The sequence below is a fragment of the Gadus morhua genome, chromosome 6 (genome assembly GCF_902167405.1).
Source record: "Gadus morhua chromosome 6, gadMor3.0, whole genome shotgun sequence".
NCBI lineage: Eukaryota > Metazoa > Chordata > Actinopteri > Gadiformes > Gadidae > Gadus > Gadus morhua.
In genome coordinates this window covers 26,772,688-26,798,736 of record NC_044053.1, presented here as the reverse complement: position 1 = coordinate 26,798,736, position 26,049 = coordinate 26,772,688, and the positions used below count along the sequence as shown (strand labels likewise).

Sequence of the window (26,049 nt, the reverse complement as noted above, 5' to 3'; positions counted from 1 at the left end):
TTTGAGCAATAAAAGTGCCTAAATATATCGATTTGGAAGCGTTCACACCGCCCCTAGCCAATAACATGGAAGCCATTTGGGCTGTTACCTTACTCCGGGCATTTGCGGGCAAGCTCTATAGTCGATTATCAACGGAAAAAAGTGTCTGGAGGGATTATTTTATGTTTTTTTTTTCCCGTGTTCAATTTTCGCCGGAATTACACATTAATGTTTGGCCTGTATACATGTTAGGTTCCAAAATGGCATTTTGACTTTTCCTCAAACTACTATATTTTGAACACAAACTATATGAGCTATAATATAGATTATAGAAGGAACACTGTGATGAGAAGAGTCTCAATACAGTACCAAATCAGCTGCTGAAGGTTTGTACAATTATTTACAATAAGTTGCAACTCAATCACAATCACTGTACCTAATGAGTTGGGACAGCTGACTTGCCTCATAACAATGTTTTCCATGAAGGAGGCTGTTGGTATCATGAATATGTATATGTTGTATATATGACGATTATGTAATATGTATGAATGCATATAGAGCTGGAAAACGTAATACTAATACGAAAGTGTGGTAGAGATGCACAGTGTTTGGAAATAAGTAGATTTTGATTAGTGTGACATGTAATTGCTAACTCACAAACCATCAAGTAGTTAACAAGGGGCCCTCCATTCAAGGTCATGTTGAGAGTACCCTTCTCCTGGGTTTATTAGTTGGAGCATTTCATGCCGTTGCTACGTTAGTAGTAAGAGCCGCACGTAGTAAATGTATTGAGTGTGGTTGCTAGACTCGCGTAATGTTCTAGGTCAGTGATTCGCAACCCCCGGTCCCCGGACCTGAGCCGGTAGCTGGGCCTGTTAGGACCGGGCCTTAAAATAATTCCAGAAAAGGATAATAAAAAAATAACAATTGATCTCCTACCAGAGGAGGAGGAGTCTCCTGCAAGAGGTGGAGGAGTCTCCTGCTATTCTGAAAAGGCATTTTGAACCAATTAAAATGCAGTTCCTCAAATGAGTTCACACATTTCTGGCAACTGCTGGCATTCAGAATAGCTTATATACAATACACAGACAGTTTGAAATTGATGATTTTATTATTGTGCCTGAGACATTTGAAATAAGGAGAGTAGATAATATGTCAATCTGCTTGTAGCAAGGAGACTGCTACATTTCTACTGGGGCTGGTAGCTAGAGGACTGCTGCTGCAGGAGTGGCTGCTGTGGCTGGAGTGGCTGCTGTTGCCGGAGTGGCTGCTCTTGCTGGAGTTGCTGCTGTGGCTGCTGTGGCTGCAGTGGCTGCTGTGGCAGCAGTTGCTGCTGTTGCTGCGGTGGCCGCTGTGGCGGCGGTGGCTGCGGTGGCGGCGGTGGCGGCTGTGGCGGCGGTGGCGGCTGTGGCCGCGGTGGCGGCTGTTGCGGCGGTGGCGGCTGTGGCGGCGGTGGCGGCTGTGGCCGCTGTGGCGGCGGTCGCGGCGGTGGCCGCTGTGGCCGCTGTGGCCGCGGTGGCGGCGGTCGCGGCGGTGGCCGCTGTGGCTGCGGTGGCGGCTGTTGCGGCGGTGGCCGCTGTGGCGGCGGTCGCGGCGGTGGCCGCGGTGGCGGCGGTGGCCGCGGTGGCGGCTGTGGCGGCGGTCGCAGCGGTGGCCGCTGTGGCGGCGGTGGCCGCTGTGGCGGCGGTGGCGGCTGTGGCGGCAGTGGCCGCTGTGGCGGCGGTCGCGGCGGTGGCCGCTGTGGCCGCTGTGGCCGCGGTGGCGGCGGTCGCGGCGGTGGCCGCTGTGGCTGCGGTGGCGGCTGTTGCGGCGGTGGCCGCTGTGGCGGCGGTCGCGGCGGTGGCCGCGGTGGCGGCGGTGGCCGCGGTGGCGGCTGTGGCGGCGGTCGCAGCGGTGGCCGCTGTGGCGGCGGTGGCCGCTGTGGCGGCGGTGGCGGCTGTGGCGGCGGTGGCGGCAGTGGCGGCGGTGGCCGCTGTGGCTGCAGCGGCTGGTCTGGCTACGAGCAGCTGGTGCTGCTCGTAGCTAGGAGACTGCTGGTACTGCTGGGGCCCAGCAAGCACGAGCCTGTAAGCTGTTATGCATACTTGTTAGCACATGGCTACCTGCCTTTTTAAATTCATACTTTTGGATTCAACTCACCATGTACTTGAGAACCCACAGCAAGTAGCAGAGCCAATTGCAGTACCCTGGTAGATAAATTTGAAGAAATGCATTTAGTCCATGCCACTGATTAATCACAGAGTAAAGTACTACAAAATAAACAAATCACCTTATTAGAAACGCCATGGTTGGAGTGTAGTAGTAATTCTTGAAGTGGAAATCAAGGCAACTTAACCGGTTGGTTCAGAGGGTTGAATAGATGGTTTATTCAAGAACAGGTAGGTTTGGGGTGAGTTTTATAGGAAAGAAAACGTGAAGAACAAAATAACAGATGCAATGTCTCCCTTGATAAGGTATATGGCCTTGGGTATGTCCCAGACAACCTGGTTGGTTTGTCCTTATTGGGACGTAAACAAATGGAGGATTGTTTGGAATAACACCTGGTATCAGTAGGAGAGGCACTGCCCTGTTCCCAGACAAAGAAATGCACAGACAACACAGAGAGACACAAAAGAAAGGCCACATTTTACATTCCTCCGTCTTGATCATATTAAACATAGTTTAAAGATCACTCTTTAAATGAGAATACAGTGTATTTACTGGTAAACAATTAACAATTAACTAAATCAACAATAGAAGGCATAAAAGGCAATAGTAAACCTAAAAGTATACACATCATAAACAAGTCGACCAGGTGTAGGCTACTTAAAAATAACACACTCATTAGGTTATTCATGATTAAACCAAAACAGATTAAAATTGAAAAATAAAGGAGATCGATTGTCCAGACACCTCCCTCTGCTCGCTCACTGTTCTCAGCAGAAAAGTGGTTCTGTTAGTCAAAACAAAATTACAGGGCATAGATGCAGTCTTCGCCTTAGAAACTTTGCGACGTTTTGGGCACCATACCTTGCGACGGGGTAGGCTCTCTATCACAGCCAACCTAAGGGGAGCCAACAATATTGCGGCAGTCCCCGGGGGGGCGGTTTGGGGGGGGCGGTGAATCGTGGAAACACATACAGGGATAACTTGATGTCCACACAGAGCATAATAATGGGAAGGCCAAATGGCGATTTGGAATATCTTTGAAAATGTAGACCCGCCCAACCCACTTAGCCATCCTCCCAAGGACCACTTTATCATATTAATGACAGTCAGACCAAGGCCTGAAGTGTTCGCTGTAGCGAACGCTATTGCTATAGAGATTTAGTTTTGACTAAATCTCTAATCTCATCAAGGACAACTGTTCCACCATATTTTGTAATGATATCAGTAATGTCTAGTAAAACCTTGAAAGTTCTGATGGAATAAATCACGCTTAGATCTAATGGTAGCATTACCCTTCAAATGTTCCAATGTCACAATCTCCAAAGGAGGTACTACATGGGCGACATAACATGAACCACGGCAATAAGGAGGCAGATATGAATAAGCGTTCTGTCCACACACAAACATTGTCCCATGTACTGCAAGCAAGCCATCAGTACATTTACCAACAGATACTTTCCTGATATGGCAACCTGTTCCCTTGAACCCACACTCTTACCCACAACCTGCAACCTTTCCTTCATCTGTCCAAAAAATGACACGCTTAGGAGAATAGCACAATTTGATCCTAATTGGAGGACGTCATCTTAATTGGATGACATGCTTGTAAACTGCAATATGTTCGGGAACGGGACAGCGAGGTACGGATATACCTGAGATGAAAATGGCATAAGCCCACAAACGATGCGTATTGTTACTCTAGATTCTATGAGTATAGGCGCAGCCTTTTAAGGCTATCGCTATTGGGTTTTCCCTTGGCGTGAGCCGTAGCACTGAAAAATGTGTAATCCCCCAGATATACGTGGGCGCCGGCAGACGTTCTGCTCCCAGTAAACAGCTTTTCTTCAGCTATTTAAAGGACAATGAGGCCGACACTTAAAAGGCTATTCTCATAGAATCTAGAGTTACAATACGTAACTATCGTTCTATGTCGTATAGGCTCCGCCTTATAAGGCTATCGCTATTGGGTTAAAAGGGCGAAGCACGATATAGTCTATGCCTCATTGGTCCCGATCAGTACCAGAAACACAGCTACATGCACGCTAGTATCATGCGTCAGACGTAGCATAACATACGTCATGCGTCTAACGGCACGTCATCAACGAGCAGCTCTAATGTGTCTGATAAGACACAAGAGCTCTCAGCATGAATATTTTACTCCACCTCACATTGTTTAATATGCGAGGGGAATAGTCACACAATCACACTCACTCTGACAAAGCACCTAGAACTGAGTGTGTCATAGAGAGGCGCGACATGTCTCTTAGGTAAAACCTAATAAAAGAGCATGGGGAAGCCCAGGAGGCTGCTGTGCAGATATCCTCCATAGGCATCCCTCTTTGCAGAGCGACAGAGGACGATATGCCTTTGGTCGAGTGAGCTCTGATAGTCTCAGGCGGCTCTGCCCCCACTGACAGGGGGAGGCCCTGGGAATGTTCTCTGTAATGCACAAATAACTGTTGAGATTTGCGCAGAGCCTCCATGCACTTCACATAACAAGCAAGCGCGCGTACAGGGCACAAGAGATGGGCTGTTGCCTCCTCCTCAGATTGATGAGGAGGGAGAGAGAAACCATTGAGTGTTATTACTCTCGATCTTAACAAGCTAGTAATACTCTTTGGTGTAAACGCCGGGTTCGGGCGTAATATGGCCGAACTGCCGTCCCCTTGTATTCTAAGACAAGAAGGGGCAACAGAGAGTGCAGACAGGTCGCTCACTCTCTTAGCTGACGTTAGGGCCAGCAGCAAAGCTGTTTTGGCTGACACAAACTGATTGTACTTCTGCTGCTATGTGTGTGTGTGTGTGTGTGTGTGTGTGTGTGTGTGTGTGTGTGTGTGTGTGTGTGTGTGTGAGTGAGAGATTATTGTCAATGTCTTATTTAAATGTTTTTTAACTACACATTGGACACTGGCCAAACGCAATTTCAAACTTCTGTGCTAACCCTGTTACATAGATTTTTGACAATAAAGTACACTTGAACTTGAACTTGAACTTGAAAAGGCAATTTGAGCCAATTAAAACGCTGTTCCTCAAATGAGTTTCCACATTTCTGGCAACTGCTGGCATTCGGACTAGCTAATATACAATACACAGACAGTTCGAAATTGATGATTTTATTATTGTGCCTGAGACATTTGAAATAAGGAGAGTAGATAATAAGTCAACCTGCTTGTAGCAAGGAGACTGCTGCTGCCAATTCTACTGGGGCTGGTAGCTAGAGGACTGCTGCTGCAGGAGTGGCTGCTGTGGCTGGGGTGGCTGCTCTGGCCGGAGTGGCTGCTCTTGCTGGAGTTGCTGCTGTGGCGGCGGTGGAGGTGGCGGCTGTGGCCGCTGTGGCGGCGGTGGCCGCAGTGGCGGCTTTGGCGGCTGTGGCAAGAGTGGCAGCAGTGGCCGCTGTTGCCGCTGTGGCTGCAGCGGCTGGAGTGGCTGCTGTTGCTGGAGTGGCGGCTGTGGCGGCTGTGGCTGCAGCGGCTTGTCTGGCTACGAGCAGCTAGTGCTGCTCGTAGCTAGGAGACTGCTGGTGCTGCAGGGGCCCAGCAAGCACAAGCCTGTAAGCTGTTATGCATACTTGTTAGCACATGGCTACCTGCCTGTTTAAATTCATACTTTTGGATTCTCAACTCACCATGTACTTGAGAACCCACCGCAAGTAGTAAAGCCAATTGCAGTACCCTGGTAGATAAATTTGAAGAAATGCATTTAGTCCATGCCACTGATTAATCACTGAGTAAAGAACTACAAAATAAACAAATCACCTTATTAGAAAAGCCATGGTTGCTTTGGAGTGTAGTAGTTATTCTTGAAGCGGAAATCAAGGCAACTTGACCAGTTGGATCAGAGGGTTGAATAGATGGTTTATTCAAGAACAGATTGGTTTGGGGTGGGAAAGCAAATTATAGGAAAGAAAACGTGAAGAACAAAAGAACAGATGCAATCTCTCCCTTGATAAGGTAAATGGCCTTGGCTATGTCCCAGACAACCTTGTTGGTTCGTCCTTATTGGGACATAAACAAATGGAGGATTGTTTGGAATAACACCTGATATCAGTAGGAGAAGCACTGCCTTGTTCCCAGACTAAGAAATGCGAACACAGAGAGACACAAAAGAACAGCCACATTTTACATTCCTCCGTCTTGATCATATTAAACAAAGTTTAAAGATTACCCTTTAAATGAGAATACAGTGTATCTACTGGTTAATAATTAACAATTAACTGAATCAACAAAAGAAGGCATAAAAGGCAATAGTAAACATTAAAGTATACACATCATAAACAAGTCAACCAGGTGTAGGCTACTTAAAAATAACGCGCTCATTAGGTTGTTCATGATCTGTTAGTCAAAACAAAATTACAGGTCTTAGATGCAGTCTTAGCCTTAGAAACTTTGCGACGTTTAGGGCACCACACCCAGCGACGGGTTAGGCTCTCTAACACAGCCCCCCTAAGCGGAGCCAACAATATTGCGTCACTCCCCGGGGGGTAGGGGGGCGGTGAATCGGTGAAACACATAGAGGGATAACTTGATGTCCACATAGAGCATAATAATGGGAAGGACAAATGGCGATTTGGAATATCTTAAATTTAGACCCACCCAACCCACTTAGCCATCCGCCCAATGACCACTTTATCATATTAATGACAGTCAGTCCAAGGCCTGAAGCGTTCGCTATAGCGTTGATGGTTTGACTAAATCTCTAATCTCATCAAGGACAACTGTGACACCATAGTTTTTAATGATATAAGCAAATAATGTCTGAGTTCTAGTAAAACCTTGAAAGTTCTGACAAATCACGCTTCGATCTAATGGTAGCATTACCCTTCATATTTTCCTTTGTCACAATCTCCAAAGCAGGCACTACATAGGCGACATAACATGAACAACGGCAATAAGGGGGCAGAAATGAATAAGCGTTCTGTCCACACACAAACATGGTCCCATTTACTGCAGGCAAGGCATCAGTTCTTTTACCAACAGATCCTTTCCTGATATGGCAACCTTTTCCCGTGAACCCACACTCTTACCCACAACCTGCAGTCCTACATCGGTCCAAAAAATGACACGCTTAGGAGAATAGCACAATTTGATCTTAATTGGGGGACGACAACTTAATTAGATGACATGCTTGGCTGCAATATGCTCAGGGATGGTGAACGGGACAGCGAGGTAAGGATATACCTGAGATGAAAATGACATAAGCCCAAAAACCCAACACGACTGTATCCCTTTAGCATTAGCTAACCCATGGGCAGCTTGTTAAAAGGTTTTATCAACTGCAACTGAGTAATTTTACAGGTGATGGTCACCGCAGGTGTGATTGGGATGGGGATGAAAGTTTGTATTAGGTCGTCAGGACATCGCTGAGACACAGTTCAGTTCAAGAACAGATAGCAGCCTCTGCTATCAGAAGGACTCAACTCGTGTCCGTGTCTCCTCGAGGTCCAGGTACGATGAAACATGTGATTTTAAAGAAAAAGGGCAGTATCAGTTTGGGGGAGGCATTGTCACAGCCTCACAAAAAAAAAGGTTAGATCAGTGATCAGTAATCAATCATCAAGATTCTCAATAAACTTGTGTGAGTGAATGAATGAGTGATCCTTTGTTCGAAAATAAAAATTGATGTAAAAAATGGAGAGACGCCGAGATCGTTTAATGGCCTGTGGCATGTGCCACCGCGACCACTGACATACCATGGCATATGCCGTTCTGGAACGGTAACTGCCGTTCTGAAACGGTAACTGCCGTCGCGACCACTGACATACCATGGCATATGCCGTTCTGGAACGGTAACTGCCGTTCTGAAACGGTAACTACCGTTCTGAAACGGTAATGCCATGGCATATGCCTTTCTGGAACGGTAACTACCGTTCTGAAACGGTAACTGCCGTTCAGGTGGAACGGTAACTGCAGTTCCCAACAATGGTATGTGACACCAGCATAACTCCTCCGTATAATTTCAAGACAGGTATTGGCATAAATGTAAAGGTATATATATTTGGTATTTATTGACACAATATCACAACATAACGCCGTAAATAAAGGGATTTACACGTTTCTCTCGTCCGTGCTGTTGTAAGGATATTTCCGATCTGTTTCTTGTTGCTTTTGTAATGACAGATGCTTTTGAAAACAGCCGGACTTGCTCCGGTGACGGTAGTTATAGCCTAGCCTTCTAGGTGGCCATAGAGCTATAGTCTATTGCTTTGCTCCAATATCCATACTATCCGTAGTCATTATACTTTATTTTAGTATGACTTCTTTTTTATATAGTTTGAGTACGTAGTGCGTTGCAATTAAGATCAGGGCGAAAGGACCCGGATGGTATACTCAAAACGGTCAAACCGATGAGTGTGGATTGATGTACACCTTTCGTGCTCCACGGCAGCGATCTTAGCTACGTAGCTGAAGAGGCGGAGCCAGGCTGAGCCAACGTCGGCGCATTTTCTTTAATAGGTCCATGCATTTTCCACGTATCCTGCATTAATGGAGTCATTTTGTAGTTTTAATAGCTTTATAACTACTATGTGTAAAGAGTTCACCGTTCAAAGCGAGATGTTTATTGCGGTTGCGATCGTAGTTTCCGGTTAGTGCACCAGAGCCAGGTCCCTATAGGGGTGGCACTGTTGGCTATGGCTAGACAGTCATCCATTTTTCCACTCGTGTTTTATCAAGATGTTCTAGTAGCATAGCCTATAATAAAGCCTACTGTATGACTGCTTCAGCTCATAACTATTCAATAGGCCAAATATTAAGTTTTGCATTTGTTCTTATTGGTGTTTAACCAAATAATTTAAGTAGGCCTATAGGTTCCTATCATTTAACCCTGACCCAGTGTCATAAACCTTTCTATATCGACATGATCCAGTGGTATCATGGCATACAGGCCAAAAGTTTTTCCGCTGGCAAGCCAATTATGTTAATCGGAATTTCCATTTCCTACTGGAACCACCGTTTTTCCGCTGGCATGCCACTCATGTAAAATGGTATTACCAGTTTCTACTGGCACCTACCGTTTTTCCGCTGGCATGCCACTCATGGAAAATGGTAATTACCAGTTTCTACTGGCACCTACCGTTTTTCCGCTGGCATGCCACTCATGTAAAATGGTATTACCAGTTTCTACTGGCACCTAACAACAGCACGGACGAGAGAAACGTGTAAATCCCTTTATTTACGGCGTTATGTTGTGATATTGTGTCAATAAATACCAAATATATATTATATACTATATACTTATATATATATATAATATTATATATATACTTTAGGACACACTACCAAACACAAACACTCACACACATACACACACACACACACGCACACACACACACACACAGTGGGCTGGAGTGGTTGGAGTGGCTGGTGTGGCAGGGGTGGCTGGAGTGGCAGGAGTGGCTGGTGTTGCTGATGTGGCAGGAGTTGCTGGAGTTGCTGCAGTGGCAGGAGTGGCCGGAGTGGCTGGAGTGGCAGCTGTTGCTGGAGTGGCAGGAGTGGCTGGTGTTGCTGGAGTGGCTGGAGTAGCTGGAGTGGCAGCTGTTGCTGGAGTTGCTGCAGTTGCTGGGGTGGCTGGAGTGGCTGGAGTGGCTGGCGTTGCAGGAGTAGCTGGAGTGGCTGCTGTGGCTGGAGTGGCAGGGGTGGCTGGGGTTGCTGGAGTGGCAGGAGTGGCTGGAGTGGCAGCTGTTGCTGGAGTGGCTGGAGTTGCTGGAGTCGCTGCAGTGGCAGGAGTGGCTGGTGTTGCTGGAGTGGCAGGAGTAGCTGGAGTGGCAGCTGTTGCTGGAGTGGCTGGAGTTGCTGCGGTTGCTGGGGTGGCTGGGGTTGCTGGAGTGGCAGGAGTGGCTGGAGTGGCAGCTGTTGCTGGAGTGGCTGGAGTTGCTGGAGTCGCTGCAGTGGCAGGAGTGGCTGGTGTTGCTGGAGTGGCAGGAGTAGCTGGAGTGGCAGCTGTTGCTGGAGTGGCTGGAGTTGCTGCGGTTGCTGGGGTGGCTGGGGTTGCTGGAGTGGCAGGAGTGGCTGGAGTGGCAGCTGTTGCTGGAGTGGCTGGAGTTGCTGGAGTGGCTGGAGTGGCAGGGGTGGCTGGAGTGGCTGGAGTTGCAGCTGTTGCTGGAGTGGCTGGTGTTGCTGGAGTTGCTGGAGTGGCAGGAGTGGCTGGAGTGGCAGGAGTGGCTGGTGTTGCTGGAGTGGCTGGTGTTGCTGGAGTGGCAGGAGTGGCTGGAGTAGCTGGAGTGGCAGCTGTTGCTGGAGTTGCCGGAGTCGCTGCAGTGGCAGGAGTGGCTGGAGTGGCTGGAGTGGCAGGAGTGGCTGGAGTGGCAGCTGTTGCTGGAGTGGCTGGAGTGGCTGGTGTTACTGCAGTGGCAGGAGTGGCTGGAGTGGCTGGAGTGGCAGGAGTGGCTGGAGTGGCAGCTGTTGCTGGAGTGGCTGGAGTGGCTGGTGTTACTGGAGTGGCTGGTGTTGCTGGAGTGGCTGGAGTAGCTGGAGTGGCAGCTGTTGCTGGAGTGGATGGAGTTGCTGCTGTTGCTGGAGTGGCTGCTGTTGCTGGAGTGGCTGGAGTGGCAGCTGTTGCTGGAGTGGCTGGGGTTGCTGGAGTGGCAGGAGTGGCTGGAGTGGCAGCTGTTGCTGGAGTGGCTGGAGTAGCTGGAGTGGCTGGTGTTGCTGGAGTGGCTGGAGTTGCTGGAGTGGATGGAGTTGCTGGAGTGGCTGGTGTTGCTGGGGTGGCTGGAGTAGCTGGAGTGGCAGCTGTTGCTGGAGTGGCTGGTGTTGCTGGAGTGGCAGGAGTGGCTGGAGTCGCAGGGGTGGCTGGAGTGGCAGCTGTTGCTGGAGTGGCTGGAGTCGCAGGAGTGGCTGGTGTTGCTGGAGTGGCAGGAGTGGCTGGAGTAGCTGGAGTGGCAGCTGTTGCTGGAGTTGCCGGAGTCGCTGCAGTGGCAGGAGTGGATGGAGTAGCTGGAGTGGCAGCTGTTGCTGGAGTGGATGGAGTTGCTGCTGTTGCTGGAGTGGCTGCTGTTGCTGGAGTGGCTGGAGTGGCAGCTGTTGCTGGAGTGGCTGGAGTCGCAGGAGTGGCTGGTGTTGCTGGAGTGGCTGGAGTTGCTGGAGTGGCTGGTGTTGCTGGGGTGGCTGGAGTAGCTGGAGTGGCAGCTGTTGCTGGAGTGGCTGGTGTTGCTGGAGTGGCAGGAGTGGCTGGAGTCGCAGGGGTGGCTGGAGTGGCTGGCGTTGCAGGAGTGGCTGGGGTTGCTGGAGTGGCAGGAGTGGCTGGAGTGGCAGCTGTTGCTGGAGTGGCTGGAGTAGCTGGAGTGGCTGGTGTTGCTGGAGTGGCTGGAGTTGCTGGAGTGGCTGGTGTTGCTGGAGTGGCTGGAGTAGCTGGAGTGGCAGCTGTTGCTGGAGTGGCTGGTGTTGCTGGAGTGGCAGGAGTTGCTGGAGTGGCAGGAGTGGCTGGAGTGGCTGGAGTGGCAGGAGTGGCTGGTGTTGCTGGAGTGGCTGGTGTTGCTGGAGTGGCAGGAGTGGCTGGAGTAGCTGGAGTGGCAGCTGTTGCTGGAGTTGCCGGAGTCGCTGCAGTGGCAGGAGTGGCTGGAGTGGCTGGAGTGGCAGCTGTTGCTGGAGTGGCTGGAGTGGCTGGTGTTACTGGAGTGGCTGGTGTTGCTGGAGTGGCTGGAGTAGCTGGAGTGGCAGCTGTTGCTGGAGTGGATGGAGTTGCTGCTGTTGCTGGAGTGGCTGCTGTTGCTGGAGTGGCTGGAGTGGCAGCTGTTGCTGGAGTGGCTGGAGTCGCAGGAGTGGCTGGTGTTGCTGGGGTGGCTGGAGTAGCTGGAGTGGCAGCTGTTGCTGGAGTGGCTGGTGTTGCTGGAGTGGCAGGAGTGGCTGGAGTGGCAGGAGTGGCTGGAGTGGCTGGAGTGGCAGGAGTGGCTGGTGTTGCTGGAGTGGCTGGTGTTGCTGGAGTGGCAGGAGTGGCTGGAGTAGCTGGAGTGGCAGCTGTTGCTGGAGTTGCCGGAGTCGCTGCAGTGGCAGGAGTGGCTGGAGTGGCTGGAGTGGCAGCTGTTGCTGGAGTGGCTGGTGTTACTGGAGTGGCTGGTGTTGCTGGAGTGGCTGGAGTAGCTGGAGTGGCAGCTGTTGCTGGAGTGGATGGAGTTGCTGCTGTTGCTGGAGTGGCTGCTGTTGCTGGAGTGGCTGGAGTGGCAGCTGTTGCTGGAGTGGCTGGAGTCGCAGGAGTGGCTGGTGTTGCTGGAGTGGCTGGAGTTGCTGGAGTGGCTGGTGTTGCTGGGGTGGCTGGAGTAGCTGGAGTGGCAGCTGTTGCTGGAGTGGCTGGTGTTGCTGGAGTGGCAGGAGTGGCTGGAGTCGCAGGGGTGGCTGGAGTGGCAGCTGTTGCTGGAGTGGCTGGAGTCGCAGGAGTGGCTGGTGTTGCTGGAGTGGCAGGAGTGGCTGGAGTAGCTGGAGTGGCAGCTGTTGCTGGAGTTGCCGGAGTCGCTGCAGTGGCTGGAGTGGCTGGAGTGGCAGGAGTGGCTGGAGTGGCAGCTGTTGCTGGAGTGGCTGGTGTTGCTGGAGTGGCAGGAGTTGCTGCGGTTGCTGGGGTGGCGGGGGTTGCTGGAGAGGCTGGAGTGGCAGGAGTGGCTGGAGTGGCTGGAGTGGCAGGAGTGGCTGGTGTTGCTGGAGTGGCTGGTGTTGCTGGAGTGGCAGGAGTGGCTGGAGTAGCTGGAGTGGCTGGTGTTGCTGGAGTGGCTGGTGTTGCTGGAGTGGCTGGAGTAGCTGGAGTGGCAGCTGTTGCTGGAGTGGCTGGAGTTGCTGGAGTCGCTGCAGTGGCAGGAGTGGCTGGTGTTGCTGGAGTGGCAGGAGTGGCTGGAGTAGCTGGAGTGGCTGGTGTTGCTGGAGTGGCTGGAGTAGCTGGAGTGGCAGCTGTTGCTGGAGTGGCTGGTGTTGCTGGAGTGGCAGGAGTGGCTGGAGTGGCTGGTGTTGCTGGAGTAGCTGGAGTGGCAGCTGTTGCTGGAGTGGCTGGAGTTGCTGCGGTTGCTGGGGTCGCTGCTGTTGCTGGAGTGGCTGGAGTGGCAGCTGTTGCTGGAGTGGCTGGTGTTGCTGGAGTGGCAGGAGTTGCTGGAGTTGCTGGAGTCGCTGCAGTGGCAGGAGTGGCTGGAGTGGCAGGAGTGGCTGGAGTAGCTGGAGTGGCAGCTGTTGCTGGTGTGGCTGGAGTTGCTGCGGTTGCTGGGGTGGCGGGGGTTGCTGGAGTTGCAGGAGTGGCAGGAGTGGCAGCTGTTGCTGGAGTGGCTGGAGTTGCAGGAGTTGCTGGAGTCGCTGCAGTGGCAGGAGTGGCTGGAGTCGCAGGGGTGGCTGGAGTGGCAGCTGTTGCTGGAGTGGCTGGTGTTGCTGGAGTGGCAGGAGTTGGTGGGGTTGCTGGAGTGGCAGGAGTGGCTGGTGTGGCAGCTGTTGCTGGTGTGGCTGGAGTTGCTGCGGTTGCTGGGGTGGCGGGGGTTGCTGGAGAGGCTGGAGTGGCTGGAGTGGCAGGAGTGGCTGGAGTGGCAGCTGTTGCTGGAGTAGCTGGAGTGGCTGGTGTTGCTGGAGTGGCTGGTGTTGCTGGAGTGGCTGGAGTAGCTGGAGTGGCAGCTGTTGCTGGAGTGGCTGGAGTTGCTGGAGTCGCTGCAGTGGCAGGAGTGGCTGGTGTTGCTGGAGTGGCAGGAGTGGCTGGAGTAGCTGGAGTGGCTGGTGTTGCTGGAGTGGCTGGAGTAGCTGGAGTGGTAGCTGTTGCTGGAGTGGCTGGTGTTGCTGGAGTGGCAGGAGTGGCTGGAGTGGCTGGTGTTGCTGGAGTAGCTGGAGTGGCAGCTGTTGCTGGAGTGGCTGGAGTTGCTGCGGTTGCTGGGGTCGCTGCAGTGGCTGGTGTTGCTGGTGTTGCTGGAGTGGCAGGAGTGGCAGGGGTGGCTGGAGTTGCTGGAGTTGCTGGAGTCGCTGCAGTGGCAGGAGTGGCTGGAGTGGCTGGAGTGGCAGGAGTTGCCGGAGTCGCTGCAGTGGCAGGAGTGGCTGGAGTGGCAGGAGTGGCTGGTGTGGCTGGAGTGGCAGGAGTGGCTGGTGTGGCTGGAGTGGCAGGAGTGGCTGGAGTGGCAGGTGTTGCTGGAGTGGCAGGAGTGGCTGGAGTGGCTGGTGTTGCTGGAGTGGCAGGAGTGGCTGGAGTAGCTGGAGTGGCAGGAGTGGCACGAGTGGCTGGAGTGGCTGCTGTTGCTGGAGTGGCTGGAGTTGCTGCTGTTGCTGGGGTTGCTGCTGTTGCTGGAGTTTTTGTAGTGGCTGCAGTGGCTGCTTTGGCTGGAGTGGCTGATGTTGCTTGAGTGGCTGGAGTTGCTGAAGTGGCTGCAGTTGCTGGAGTGGCTGGAGTAGCTGGAGTGGCTGCTGTTGCTGGAGTGGCTGGAGTAGCTGGAGTGGCTGCTGTTACTGGAGTTGCTGGAGTGGATGGAGTGGCAAGAGTGGCTGGAGTGGCTGCTGTTGCTGGAGTGGCTGGATTGGCTGGAGTGGCTATGGTTTCTGAAGTAGCTGGTGTGGCCGTCGTGGCTGCTGTTATTAGACTGGCTGGAGTGGCAGGACTGGCTCGATAGGCTGGAGTGGCTGCTGGTGCTGGAGTGGCTACAGTTGTAGCCAGGAGCCTGCTGTCACTGGTGCTGCTGCTGCTGCTAGGAGACTTCTGTAGCTGCTTGTAGCTTGGAGACTGCTGGTGTTGCTGGGGCCCAGCAAGCACGAGCCTGTAAGCTGTTATGCATACTTGTTAGCACATGGCTGCCTGCCTGTTTAAATTCATACTTTTGGAATCAACTCACCATGTACTTGAGAACCCACAGCAAGTAGAAGAGCTAATTGCAGTACCCTGGAAGAGAAATTTGAAGAAATGCATTAAGTGCATTTCACTGATTAATCACAGAGTAAAGAACTACAAAATAAACAAATCACCTTAAGAGAAAAGCCATTGTTGCTTTGGAGAGCAGCTGTGTGCCTGGCACTACAACACTGAAATGTAAAGAGTATCAATACAGTAATGTTAGATTTCAGCTTATTTCTAAACTGTTAGTGTAGAATGCGTTGTGTATTTTTCAGTCGTAGTAGTAATTCTTTAAGTTAAAATGAGGCAACTTGATAGGTTACATCAGAGGATCGAATTTATGGTTTATTCGAGAACAGGTAGGTTTTGGATGAGTGTTATAGGAAAGACAATGTGAATAACAAAATAACAGATGCAATGTCTCCCTAGATAAGTTAAATGGCCTTGGCTATGTCCCAGGCAACCTGGTTGGTTCGTCCTTGTTGGGACGTAAACAAATGGAGGATGTTGGAAATAACACCTGGTATCAGTAGGAGAGGCGCTGCCCTGTTCCCAGACTAAGAAATGTGAACACAGAGAGACACTAAATAACAGCAACATTCTACATTCCTCCCCCTTGGATCATATTAAACGTCATTTAAAGATCACCCTTTAAATGATAATTCAGTGTATCTACTGGTAAACAATTAACAATTAACTAACTCAACAAAGAAAGCATAAATGGCAATGGTTAACATAAAAGTATACTCATCATAAAAAAGTGAACCAGGTGGAGGTTACTTAAAAATAACAAACTCATTAGTTTCATCATGATTAAACCAAAACTGATAGGAAAATTAAAAATAAAGGAAAGGGACTGTCCAGACACCTCCCTCTGATCGGCAGTGAAGCTCCAACATCTTTAATAGCTCTCACTGTTCCCAGCAAAATAGTGGTTCCGTTAGTATAAACAAATGTACAGGGCCTAGGGGAAGGCTTAGCCTAAGCAACTTTGCGAAGTATAGGACACCAGACCTTGCGACGTTGGCTCTCTAACACCGCCACCATAAGGAGGGCCAACACGATCGGGGCATTCCCCAGGAGGTTGGTATGGGGGCGGTGATTCGGTGAAACACACAGAGGGATAACTTAATGACCACATATAGCATAATAATTGGAATGACAAATAGCGATTTGGATCTGAGAAAATATAGATCCACCCAACCCACTTTGCCATCCTCCCAAAGACCACATTGTCATATTAATGTCAATCAGACCAAGGCCTGAAGCATTCGCTATTGACAAAATCTCTAATCTTATCAAGGACAACTGTGACACCATAGTTTGTAATGATAGCAGAAAATTATCTCTGAGTTGGTGGAACAACATGAAAGTTCTGATGGAATAAACCACGCTTAGAACTAATGGTAGCATTACCCTTCACCCCTGCATTTTGTAGAAAGGTGTTATCTTTACAGACTACATTATGGCTGTCAAATGAACAATTTCCCCCTGTATACAGATGACACAACAACATCACAAAGAATACCAGTGACATCATGGCTCAGTTGGTTTTGAGTAGGCAGTTGCAACAGTTATTTTCCAGGTGATGGTCATCGCAGGTGTGATGGGGATGAATGTTTGTAGTAGGTCGTCAGGACATCGCTGAGACACAGTTCAGTTCAAGAACAGATAGCAGTCTCTGCTATCACAAGGACTCAACTCGTGTCCGTGTCTCCTGGACGTCCAGGTACGATGAAACGTGTGATTTAAAAGAAAAAGTGTAGTATCAGTTTGGGGGAGGCATTGTCACAGCCTCACAAAAATAATGGTTATATCAGTGATCAGTAATCAATCATCATGATTCTCAATAAACTTGTGTAAATGAATGATTGAATGAGTGAACCTTTGTTAATTTTTTTTAAAAAAAGATGGCATACATCTCTGTCTATTTGCTTTACCTCTCTCTTTTTCTCTCTCTATCGAGAGCATCCTCATATTTAGAAGTTGTCTTCTCAAATCTCAGTGGATCTCTCTCCATTTACTTCCCTAACCCTGCTCTTTTGTGCTTAAAAATAGCCAGCTTTCACGTAGCTGTTACCCCCTTAAAAAAATAAAACGTCTGCCACGGAGCTCGGTATGCCAAAACCAGGTGATGGCTCACTTTCTTTTCCCCTCAGGTTATCCAACACAACCCGTTTCTCTGATCACATGCCGTAAATCAAAACAAAAAAAACGTCTAGCGATTCATCTATCCTCACCAGTGAGTTAATTAAAAATACGGTTTCACTCCTTGGCTAGAAACTAGCAAATCGTAAAACAAGACCCCTGGACATAACAAACGTCTAAGTTATATTCAGGACACGTATCAACATTGACAAACTAGCAAAAATTAACAAATCACTTTATTGACCCGTAATGCAATTTCAGGACTTGCCCCGACCTGAAGAAACTAGGTCCTTATTCTGGGAATCAAACCCAGACGGACGCCGGCACTCTAACCACGACCTAAAAGGAACTTGGTCCTTATTCTGGGACTCTAACCCAGACGGGCGGCGGAACTCCAACCACTACGTAAAGGAACTTGGTCCTTATTCTGGGACTCGAACACAGACGGACGTCGGGGGTCTAACAGCGACCTGGTGGAACTTGCTCCTTATTCTGGGACTCAAACACAGACGGAAGTTGGGACTCTTACCACGACCAAAAGGAACTTGGTCCTTATTCTGGGACTTGAAACCAGACGGACGACGGGACTCTCACCACAACCTAATACATTCGTTCACATTATGAAACAATATGTATGAATGCACTGGAAGCATTATATTATAGAGCTGGAAAACTTAATACTAATACTAAAGTTTGGTAGAGATGCACAGTGTTTGATAAAGAAGTAGGTGTTCATTACTGTGTCTTGTAATGGCTAATCCACATCCCAACAAGTAGCCTAGTTAACTAGGGGCCCTCTGTTCAAGGTCATGTTGAGAGTACCCTTCTCCTAGTTGTATAAATTCGAGCATTACATGATTTTCTACATCAGTAGTAACAACCGCACGTAGGTAATGTATTGAGTGTAGTTCCTAGTCTTGAGTTATGTTCTTGGTCAGTGATTCCCAACACCCGGTTGCTGGACCCGTTAGTACCAGACATTGAAATATTTTGCAGAAAAGGGTAATTAAAACACAAAACATAGACATAAAATGATTGATATGCAACCAAACCACTGTAAAGTATGCACTGTAAATTAAATGTGTCTTTGCACTACTTCTGTTTTTATCGAAGTCTCAGGTGACTTTTATTGTGTTTCTCTTATAAATTGTATTTTTTTGTACTATTGTATTGTTGAAGGGAGCCTGAGACTCACGCATTTCATTGCTGTTGCTTTAATTGTTGTGAATATGACGAATAAACAGCCACACACTTTCTTTAAAAATTATGCATCTTAAAATGAAGGCATTCAAATTGACCACCGGTTGGGAACCCCTGTTCCCGGTGACGCATTTCCCAGACCGTTGGGCCGCATACAGTTGTATGAAGAGCTAAGTGACGATGAACACATCCAGTGAAGAACACACAACAACCTCCTCCTCTAACGTCCTCTTCCCTCTCTCCTCCCATGGGCGCACCTATAGGCTTCCTCAATGTGCTGATGAACTTCCAATGGCAAAGCTTGCTGTGCCAGGTGGAGGTGGGGCTCCTGAAGATGTTCGGCGACGAGGAGGGGCCGTCTGACGAGGGCGACCGCCCGCCACAGTACACCCTGCCCCTACGAGGGGCAGACGTCCTCCCTGGGCCTGACACTGAGCAATCCTACCGCATCTATCTCAGCCTACATGGGCTTCAGATGGCCGTGTTGGAGGTACTGAGATAGCTCCCCACACGTTGGGAGCACAGCACCTACTCACGTTATTCCTCAGGATTACTACTGGTTCAGGGTGCTTCTCGCTCAATTCCCCTCACAAACCATTGTGCCTTACCACATTTTGAAGTTGGTATATGGATCAGATGGGGTGGTCCCTTTCCTATTATAATTCCTGTTATGTTGCAATAGAGGTTCATTCATGAAAAAAATAGATACATTTTGAAAGAGAAGGGATCTGCATTGGCATGATGAGAATAGTGTTTGAATAACGCACAGACTTCATGTTGGGATTGGTCTCAAGACCTTCTATCAACATTTTTATTGGAAAGATGTCCGCCACCAATATTCCAACACTGGCTCACTAATGCCAATGGGGGATAAGAACATGGGGTAAGAAAGCATAACAATGATGTAAGGACAGACATGTGGAAAGTATAACAACAGACCTGTGTGAGAAGAGTCAGTCGTGCCTCACTCTTCTGATGGTAGCTAGTGCTCCGTCTCAGTGTCTTTAACCAGGGGGCGATTCAAGAAGAACCTATTGGCTTCCTTGCTGTCATGACCCAGGATGATATTAGACCCGTTTGAACCAGAGTCTGATTTCATCTCTGATAGGGCAGCACATTGTCGGTCTGAGGCTGTGTAAGGTGTACGATTCTTGGTTCGAAACACCAATGTGTTGCTTTGGATTAAAGATGAATGGATCAGAGATACCATTCATTCTGATTGCAGATCATCTGATGTTATGGATATTCTAGTCAGAAGCTGTGGCTGGCAAACTAAGCTCAGATGTACATATCTTATTATGTACAGTGCTTCTATGTCAAGGCCTTGAGTGTCCTGAAAAGCACGACATAAATCGTATGAATGGTTGCTGTTCTTGGGAGAAGTGTTATCAATGCTTCACTCTGTATGCATCTTCCTCTCCAGGCCAGCTGCTTGGACGACAAACAGCGATGGCTTCAGCTGCTCAGGGAAGAAGCTTACCATCAGAATCCATCTTGTGGCAAGGATGGAGAACCAGACAATACAGGTGTAGCCCTCAGGTGAGGCCTGCATAACTGGATTTAACCCTTTAATCAATCCATCCCCTCAATCCGCCAATCGGTATTGTATTGGCGGCATGTGGTCAGGAGGTAGAGAGATAGAGCGGGTTGGCTGGTAACCGGAAAATTGCTAGTTCGATCTCCAGCTCCTCCCAGCTGGGTGCAGAGGTGTCCCTGATCAAGACACCTCAATCCCACTGATCCTGATGAGCTGGCTGTCACCCTGCATGGTTGAAACTGCCGTCGGTGTGTGAATGTTAGGCAAGATTGTAAAGCGCTTTGAGGGCCGATGGATAGAAAAGCGCTTTATAAATGCAATCCATTAACAGTTTACCATTTATTACCTCTCCTTCTCAGTGGCCTGCAGACCAGGCGATTTCCCACCTCCAACATGTACATGGACGACCTGTTCTGCCTCAACGATACCGCCCGCTCCCAGCCCATCTATTCCAACACCTCCATACTGCGCTACACGGTATGTGATGGTCCCGGTGGGAAAGATGTTGAGTTCAGTGATGTAATGAATTCAGACATGAAATCATTCTGATGCAGAGGTATCTATTTTAAAGGGAATATTTTTGTGTGTTGTGCACTGGCGTGTCTAACGAGAGAGCACTTGTTCATTTGGCTGGGTTATAATCAATGGAGGGTGGCAGGAGGTAGAGCGGGTTGGCTGGTTACCGGGAGGTTGCTATGTCGATGCCTTGCTCCTCCTAGTGTGTCGCGGTGTTCCTGAGAAAGACACCTCACCCTGACTGCTCCTGACGAGCTGGAGCCCTGCGTGGTGGACTCCACAGTCAGTGTGTGAATGAATGGTTGTAAGTTGTCTTGGATAAAAGCATCAGCAAAATCCCCTAAATGTAAAATAGAGGGAAGCGGGATGGCTCCGTCCTAATTACACAATCACAGCACGTCAGTTTCCCGATGCCCATCGTAAGGTGTCAACACAACACTTACACTCGAAAAGTATCATTCTCTGTACATTAAACACTGTAGAGCAGGGATGGGCAACTGGCGGCCCGTGGGCCGCATGCGGCCCGCATCCTCACTCAGTCAGGCCCGCACATAATAAAAAAAAAGAAAAAAAAAATAATAATAATAATTGATCGACTCGAGTTACAGAAAACTCGGTCAAGAAAGATGAGAAGAATTCATAGAATTCGAAGGCAAACCCATGCGTCTAGTTTGCTTAGAAGCGATATCAGTCATTAAAGATATCCACTTAAAGGTTGGGTAGGTGATTTGCGAAACGCCAGCAGATTTTGAAAATACACAACTCAAATGGTCCTACCCCCTCTCCTTCAACGCTGACTCTGACTCCACCCATTCCAAGTACCTGGACGCGCAATCATGCACGAGCGCGAACAGAGATGCGCGAGAGCGAGCCAGGCTAGCGTAGGTTTTCGTTTAACAACATGGCACTACATTCAGCTGTAAGTTGCACCCAGTACCGCGGGAAGTAGGAGTGCTGGGGGTGCTGCAACACCCCCTGTCCGAGGCCCTGTCTTATCACAGAAAACGATCATTTCTAAAAACTCCGGCCAAAGTGGAGATTTCTGAAAACGCCGGTTATGTGTTGTCGTGTCAACGGGGAGAAACGGGATTTTAGGTTCTGAAGCGTCACATTATGCACCAGGAAATGCTTAACGTCATGTGAGCGCCCGCTGTACCGTATTGGTCCGAATATAAACACAAACCCCATTGTAAGACGACCTATATTTGGAAAAAAGATTTGAAGACCAGATCCGTTTTTTATGAATAAATAAATTGTATTCATTGAAATAATATACGAAAATAAAAAGGCATCTACTAAAACACTGCATTGCCACTAAACAGTAGTGCAAATAGGCCCTACTGATGTGTACACCAAAGACTATTCCTGACACTCCTCTGCCCCGCTGTGTTCGCTCTGGCTGTGGTCGCTCCGAACTGTTTCGGCCCGTGGCAAAGCGAGTCATCCTCGCTGCTGTCCAAGGCATTTTGAGACGCAGCATTTATTTAATGCTCATATGACCTAGTGCTGAAAAAAGGTTATATGAAAAAGTGTGAGGGTAGCGGTGGTGCGCTAAACTTGTTCTGTGAGCAGCTGGATGTGAACGATCGATTTTCAACTGTCCGCGCATGCACTGGTGTAATTGAGCTGCGCTGCTATACATCTTTTTTTATCAATGTAACGAGTTGCGAGTCTAGTGCAGGCTGAGTTTTTTTTTTTCCCAGCACCCCCTGCTGAGAATACGTTGTCGCTGCAATGGTTGGACCAGATGTTATAAACATTAAACGGTCACATAAATCATTACTATTTTTAGAAAATGTATGTTTGTTTCATATAATTGTATTGGAAGTCCTGGTTTTCACTAGGGTTGCCGCGGTGTGGACATTTTCACACCGAGTAATACACTCGTCTCCACACCGGTATTACCGAGCATAAACGGTATAAACTTTGAAACTAGGTCAACCACCACACAAGCATCGGTTTTTAGACCCTTCTCGTCCTTCAGTTGCCGCCAACGTTCGAAAGCAGCGCCTAGGATTATTCTTGATTTCAGTTTTTCTCTTTCAGCGTTTTTATTATCAATTACTCTCTGAAAAAGAGTTTTCCTTCTCTTTGCTGGTGGTGGTGGTGGTGGTGGGGATGGTGGCGTCTTGTCTGCCATGGAAATTGTCTTCTACTGCTAGGTCCAAATGTGGATTAACTAGTTCCAGTAGCTACCGCAGGATAACAACAAACAGGAGCTTGCTCTGGGTCACGAGCTCTGGGTCACGAGTACTGCACGAAGGGGTCGCGCGCGGGGCGCGGGGGAGGGGGAGTCCAGTACGGCCGTTTGATTGACGTACTTACTGTCCAATGCAACTCGGTGGCAATGGAAATGATTGGCTGGAGTTTTTCGAGCCCTGCCCGTTCCACAGATGATTGACTTGTTTAATTTTCATGTCAGTACTTCTAACTCAGCGGCTGTAAGCGGGTTATGATAAGGATTTCAAGTAATTTTGCAAAAATGGCCAAAAAAGCAAATCACCTATACAACCTTTAAGTCGCCTCTACAACTACTACAACTGCTTGTTGGGTTTGAGTTCATTGAGTTGTTGCACTTAATGTTGGGCCACTGTTTTTCAGTTTTTTGACTTCATTGAATGATGATGTATGTGAGCCCTTTGCACTGATAAAAATACTGACCATTCATGTGGCTGTTTGAGCATGGAAAACATGAAATGAATGTATGTTGGTTCAATTATTATACCGTACATAGGTTATGATTCTGGATGATTTTTTAGGTAGTGGCCATCCCCAAAATGCACCAGAATACAGGAAATCATATCTACCAAATTCAAAATTGTGTAGCTTCTCTCAGCTCACGTTTAGTTGAAGTGTGCAGTCATGTGGCCCTCCGATGGTTATGATGAAAAATGTGGCCCTCTTTATCATGAAAGTTGCCCATCCCTGCTGTAGATTAACCTGCCGCTGATCAACGCCACATGGAGTTTTCAGTGAAGCCCCAGAGTAAGCCGGCTTGATCTTCCAATCAAACTGTTGAAGCTGTTTCTAGACATGTTGTAAAGGTGTCCTCTGTCTCTCAGGATGGGGTGCAGGAGTGCTTATTTCTCGGGGACACAGTGACCTACAGCAACACAGGCTTTGCCAGCCATAGTGAGTCTAATGTAGTCCTGATAGTGTGTGTGTGTGTGTGTGTGTGTGTGTGTGTGTGTGTGTGTGTGTGTGTGTGTGTGTGTGTGTGTGTGTGCATGCCTGGGTGTGTGTGTTGGCGTGCGTGTTTGTTTGTGCAAGGATTGGTGTGTGTGTTTATGTGTTTATTTGAGTGTGTGTCTGTGTGTTTGTGTGTCGGACGGTGTGTGTGTGTTTGTTTTCCTGTTTATGTGAGTGCGTGCATGCGTGTGCGTGTGAATGTGTGCAGTTTGACAGGTAAAGACCTCTCCAAGCTAAAGCTGTGTTCTGTTGCTCTGGTCTAGACAGGGTCTTGGAGGTGAATCGAAACTTCCAGAAGCTGGAGCTGACGGGGTCCAGGAGGGCAGGTTCGGAGCTGAACCTGTCCACCGCCGGGAAGCAAAACAAACGCACCTCTTTCAGACAGTCTCTGGCCATTTGCAGCGAGCGAGCTCAGGTAAGAGGCGGCTGCCAACCAGCTTTCACTAGCTGTTTGGACCAGCTTTGACCCGCTTCACATAGTGATGCTTCACCTGTGTGGACTGGATAAAGAGTCATTCTGCTTCTGTTCCTGCTGCTTCTGCAGGCTGGCTTTTTAAGGCCTCTGCTGCGCCGCACGGCTTCAGCCAAGACCTCGTTGAAAAGAGTTCCCTCTGCGCTGTTCATCCAGCAGGGCAAGGCCTTGCCCCGCCGACAGGTCAGTGAGCTACTTCTCTGACCACCCCAATAGTACTAATGCAGCCATACGATACAATGCAATACAATACAACTTCATTTTCTCATTGTTTCTTATTGCCTTTCGCTTCACTTGCCTGAACACATTACCGACATCAAATAATGCAACAAACCACAAAATAATTATTAAACTAAATATATTGCAATGATTTAGCTGTAGTATTGTAGTAGTAGAAGTTTGTAATAATTAATGAATGAACATGCCTATGCATATACCTCATCAATCACAACATTTCTGGAAAAAGTTAAATCGGTCATACAAATGTAATTTACATTATGATGGCCCCATTATAACTGCTGTGTCTGCTGCATGTTGGGAGGGTCCACCGGTTAAAAACGATTGTAACAGTGTGTTTATGTATTTTACAGGAATGCGAGCACAAGGCTACTGCTTGATAAAACTGTCCTTCAGACGCACAAACACACACTCACATGTGAAGGATTTACGATTGATTTAAATGAATTATGAATTATCAATGAATTCACTTGTCATAAGGACTTATAACAATAACAAAAATCTGTTCAAAATAATCGAACAGTGTGTGCATCTCCTTGCAATATGTTGCAGAGATAACGAAGAAAAGATCACAATATCACAATATAAATGACATCTTGCTAGTGATAAGTGAATATGGATTTTATTTTCTTAAACCTTGATGATATGAGACTGAATGAAATCCTCTGAACTTCCTATATAACAGATGTATTTCCATTTAATAGCATCTGTCTATCTTCACTTTTTTTCCTACTAAAATAATGTATCTTTCTAAAAAAAAAACAAGACCAATTTTTTTAATAGAATAAACTGTTAAAAGAAGCAGTTTCCATCACTGTGGCAGCTATCTATCCAATATTTATGTGTTAAGGCCTGGTCTACTTTGAAGGTAACAGTAGGCTGGAGGCACTGCCACTATTCTCCAGTTGAAATCTGACAAATGTACATCTGATCCTTTAATCTCCACCGTCATAATAACCATTTTCACTTTTAAATGTCTTTTGTTTTCTATTGTTTACTTAAACACTTCTTATTTTAACGAATCTACAAATATCCAATGTTATATGTATTTTCTGTGATCATTTGTGTATATTTGTTCACGAGGGAAAGAGATAGCAGTAAGACACATAAATCGACACACGCCATAAAGGCAAATAAAGCAAAGCACAAAGACAGCAGGGCAGCCAAAGCTCACAACATGATTGTCGAAATGAATGTATTGAATGCAAAAAATAATTGATGACAGTGTGTGTGTGTGTGTGTGTGTGCGCGCGCGGATATGTGAGTAAGTGTGTGTGCGTGTGAGTGTTAAGAGGTTGTTCATTATACATTTAATTGATCATTTTTAAAGCAGTTACTAAAAACTTTAACTCCACTCATTCTCACTGTGGGGTTCCAACTGTGTTCACAGAAACGTTTGTGTTATCTCACAACTCTTAATTGTACCTTTGTGATTTATGTCTATTATAATAAAATGATTGTAATCAAATTGATTAAAATGAAATGTGTTTGTTGTTTGGAATTTGTCTTATGTTAATATACACACCCCTCCTCATCCTCACCCTCATCTTCAAACAACTGATCCTGGGTGCCTAAGTTGTTGCCCCCGCGACCCCACCGTGGGGTCGCGGGGGCAGCATTGGCAGCTCTAGCAGGGGGTCCCATACTTCCCTATCCCGGGCCACATTGACCAGCTCTGACCCCGAGGCATTCCCAGGCCAGTGTTTAGATTTAGTCCCAATCCCCTTACCCCTTCCCCTTACCTCTTAACAAGGGGGAGGGGTAAGGGGAAGGGGTAAGGGGTAGAAATGGGAATGGGCTTTAATCTCTTCAACTAGTCCTTGGTCTTCCCGAGGCCTCCACCCCACTGGACGTT

General features: G+C 48.3%; 1 protein-coding gene across 1 annotated transcript in view; it reads left to right on the top strand.

Annotated features, from left to right (window-relative positions):
- The window catches only part of LOC115545893 (actin filament-associated protein 1-like 2), a 134,347-nt gene extending 108,670 nt beyond the window's left edge, over window positions 1-25,677 (top strand). Inside the window, exons 10-16 of the mRNA XM_030359373.1 lie at window positions 18,507-18,733; window positions 19,667-19,782; window positions 20,140-20,257; window positions 23,359-23,428; window positions 23,749-23,900; window positions 24,030-24,140; window positions 24,548-25,677. Of these exons, the coding sequence (XP_030215233.1) occupies window positions 18,507-18,733; window positions 19,667-19,782; window positions 20,140-20,257; window positions 23,359-23,428; window positions 23,749-23,900; window positions 24,030-24,140; window positions 24,548-24,574 (821 nt within the window). The 3' untranslated portion in view covers window positions 24,575-25,677. The remainder of the gene's footprint in view (window positions 1-18,506; window positions 18,734-19,666; window positions 19,783-20,139; window positions 20,258-23,358; window positions 23,429-23,748; window positions 23,901-24,029; window positions 24,141-24,547) is intronic.
- The last annotated feature ends 372 nt before the right edge of the window (window positions 25,678-26,049 follow it).